At 38.5% G+C, this 2,864-nt stretch overlaps 1 protein-coding gene across 3 annotated transcripts in view; it reads left to right on the forward strand.

Moving 5' to 3' along the window:
* slc6a6a (solute carrier family 6 member 6a) overlaps nt 1–2,643 on the forward strand; it is a 23,244-nt gene extending 20,601 nt beyond the window's left edge. For all 3 annotated transcript variants that reach the window (XM_066643220.1, XM_066643221.1, XM_066643222.1), the window contains one exon: nt 557–2,643. In XM_066643220.1, the coding sequence (XP_066499317.1) occupies nt 557–712 (156 nt within the window). In that variant the 3' untranslated portion in view covers nt 713–2,643. The remainder of the gene's footprint in view (nt 1–556) is intronic.
* Nucleotides 2,644–2,864: the final 221 nt, after the last annotated feature.

The raw sequence follows: 2,864 nt of genomic DNA on the forward strand, positions 1-2,864 counted from the left end.
GTGTGTCATCCTGTGAAGGTCCTCCTCCAGGGTGTATTCCCGCCTTGCGCCCAATGATTCCAGGTAGGCTCTGGACCCACCGTGACCCTGAACTGGATAAGGGTTACAGATAATGAGATAATAATGTGAAATTTAAACTCTATAATCACGTTGGATATGTGAAGCTAATTTTGCTTTCACATAAACAGGTTTGTATTTTCTAGTCCATTGATTTCATTAAGGTGGACCAGCTAGACAGTATTTATTTATAAACAGCCTGGAAACACATAACCGCCTGCGACAAAGAAAGATAAATACAGCAAAGCTTAAACCAGCATTTCCGAATTTGTTTGCACATAGCTTCTATAATACACACATAGCCATTTGAAAACAAAATCAGTATTCATTTGGGGATGCCTTATGATAAACAGAGCTTAAATGTGGCACCATTCACTCATTGTGTCACGATATCAGTGCCTTATGATATGAACTATTCCTGTATTGCTCACAACACTAGCTTCTACAGCTAGTGTTTATATTTTGAGAGCATAACTGTTGGTGTTATTTCTCTATGCAGCGGATCAAAGCTGTGGCTGCTCCAGTGAAAGGAGGAGCCAGCTCTCGTCCGAAAGAGTACAGCCTGAAGAACAGCGAGCTGCTCCATCCACTCGACCCCAACGGCACTTACGCGCTCAGCAAACACACTCACACCATCGTAGAAACTACAATGTGAGACTCTCTATGAGAGGTTCCTATTAATTTCCCTCCTCCTAATCCCTACTTCCTCACCTCCGTCCACTCCAGCTAGACTGCCCCTCCTCCCTTTCTCTGCACTAGTATCATCTAGTTGTATTTTTACAAAAGGAGGTAACTGTACTCTTCTAATGACGTCCTTTTATTCTTGCTGTTTAGGACTTTTATTCTCATTATTATTGTGGTTTTATTATTGTTGTTAGGATATTTTATTATCACTGTAATCGTTGATATTACTGTTAATACGAAGACGCGTGGATGCAGGGAGCTGTGAGCTGTCCGAGATCTTAGAGAGAGGGAGAGTGTGAGAGATGGAAATCATGGGTGTTACTTAGGGGTGTTTGAAGCTGAGCCTTCTTTTTAAGAAAATAACAAAAAAAAAACAGCATAATAACTAAATATGTGAATTTTTTTTTAGATTACGTAGTTTAAAATAAGCAGGTGTATAAGTGACTGTGGCAGTACCCTTGTTGTAAAGACATTGTTCTCCGTCTTGATTATCCTGAATGTACCTCCGCTTTCAGCGGAAGCTGTGCACTGCTTACACACAAGCACACAACACACACAAACACACAGACGCTCATATACTGTTGTGTGTGTAAAATATAGAACATCCCTGGTCAAATTACATACTTTGCTGATTTCCTAAACAACAAATAAGTTCATACGTTCATTTCGATGTATTGGGGGGAAAAAAAATAAAACCATAAAACAAACCTATATTTTTTGCATTGCCGTGGGCAGAAGTGTGATCACTTTAGGGAATGTGTTCTTACAAATAAAACATGTTATTTGACCAGGGACACACACACACAACCGTATACATTTCACACAGATGCATTTGCCCATGTTCTCAGTACTGTGCCCTATATGTAATCTAGTGATCACTGCCAGAAGAACTGTGTGCACAACTGATAAACACACACACACACACATATATATATCCAGTATATACTGTATACAGCCATCAGATTACTGTCATACTATAGGCAGCTGTGCTTTTATATGCTAAGTATCATTTCAAGCTCTTCTCATTTAACGAGAAGTTTAAATCAGATTTTTGATTCTTTTACAAATAAACAGTGTTGCCTGACCACTCACGCTGCACAGAGGGTTTCTAAGTCACCCGTCGTCCAGTGTGCCAACCCATGTTCATTAAATAACTTCAGGAAATAAGGATACTTCTAAAAGCTTATTTTCATCTGCACTAAGGTGATAATGTACAATCAGAAGCTGTGGTTCATAACATAAACCTCACCATTCACTGCGTAAAAAAAGAGTTTGCATTACTCACAATCCCCCAGCGTTCGGCGTTCGCTTTAATACTTTAGGCCTTTACTTTGGCACCACAATTTGATTACAATTATTTATAAAGTAATGCATATCTTCCACACATCACCCCAGACATCAGATTTTAATTATAATCTCCAATACACCCTGACAATCCACTGTAACCTCTGTCTGAGGCTACTGCGTCGACTCTGAAACAAGGGTTTGCTCACACGCATTTTAATTAGTCTCAAATGACATTTGCCTTTTGTATTAACCATTTTATACTGCACGTGATGTGACGGTCAGTGATTTGCCTATATGTTTCTGAATGTGTTCAGAAATCTATATCCAAATGGTAAATACCATCAGCCTAAATGCAACTTGCAGTGTGCAATATTTGTAAGAAAGAAAAAAAAAAACAGAAAAAAACATGGCTTTAATATAATTCAAGCTTGAAATGTGACAAACACAAAACTGTAAAACTCAAGAAAACACAATGACCATTCACACAGTTAAACCTAAGGTAACTGAATTTGATTCAACACACTGAAAAATCTTGTATAACCAAAGTAGCTTTGTTACAAACTCAGTCCTTTTGAGATGCATATTGCATCATCTAGATGCAAATTAAAGTTTTTTTTCCTCTTGGTGCAAGTGTCGGAGTGTTGTTTTTTGAACGATGTGTTTCATTGTAAGAATGGGTGGGTAGTACAATACAGACAAAACTCCAGACTCTTCCAGTTTGCACCATGGCTGAAGAATCACTAGCGCAACTCTGTAACACAGACTTTTCAGGAGGAAATCACAAGGACTTAATTCTGTTTGAACTGTATCTGATTTTCCTATATCTTCCAAGTCTG

Source organism: Hoplias malabaricus, chromosome 14, assembly GCF_029633855.1.
Source record: "Hoplias malabaricus isolate fHopMal1 chromosome 14, fHopMal1.hap1, whole genome shotgun sequence".
Classification (NCBI taxonomy): Eukaryota; Metazoa; Chordata; class Actinopteri; order Characiformes; family Erythrinidae; genus Hoplias; species Hoplias malabaricus.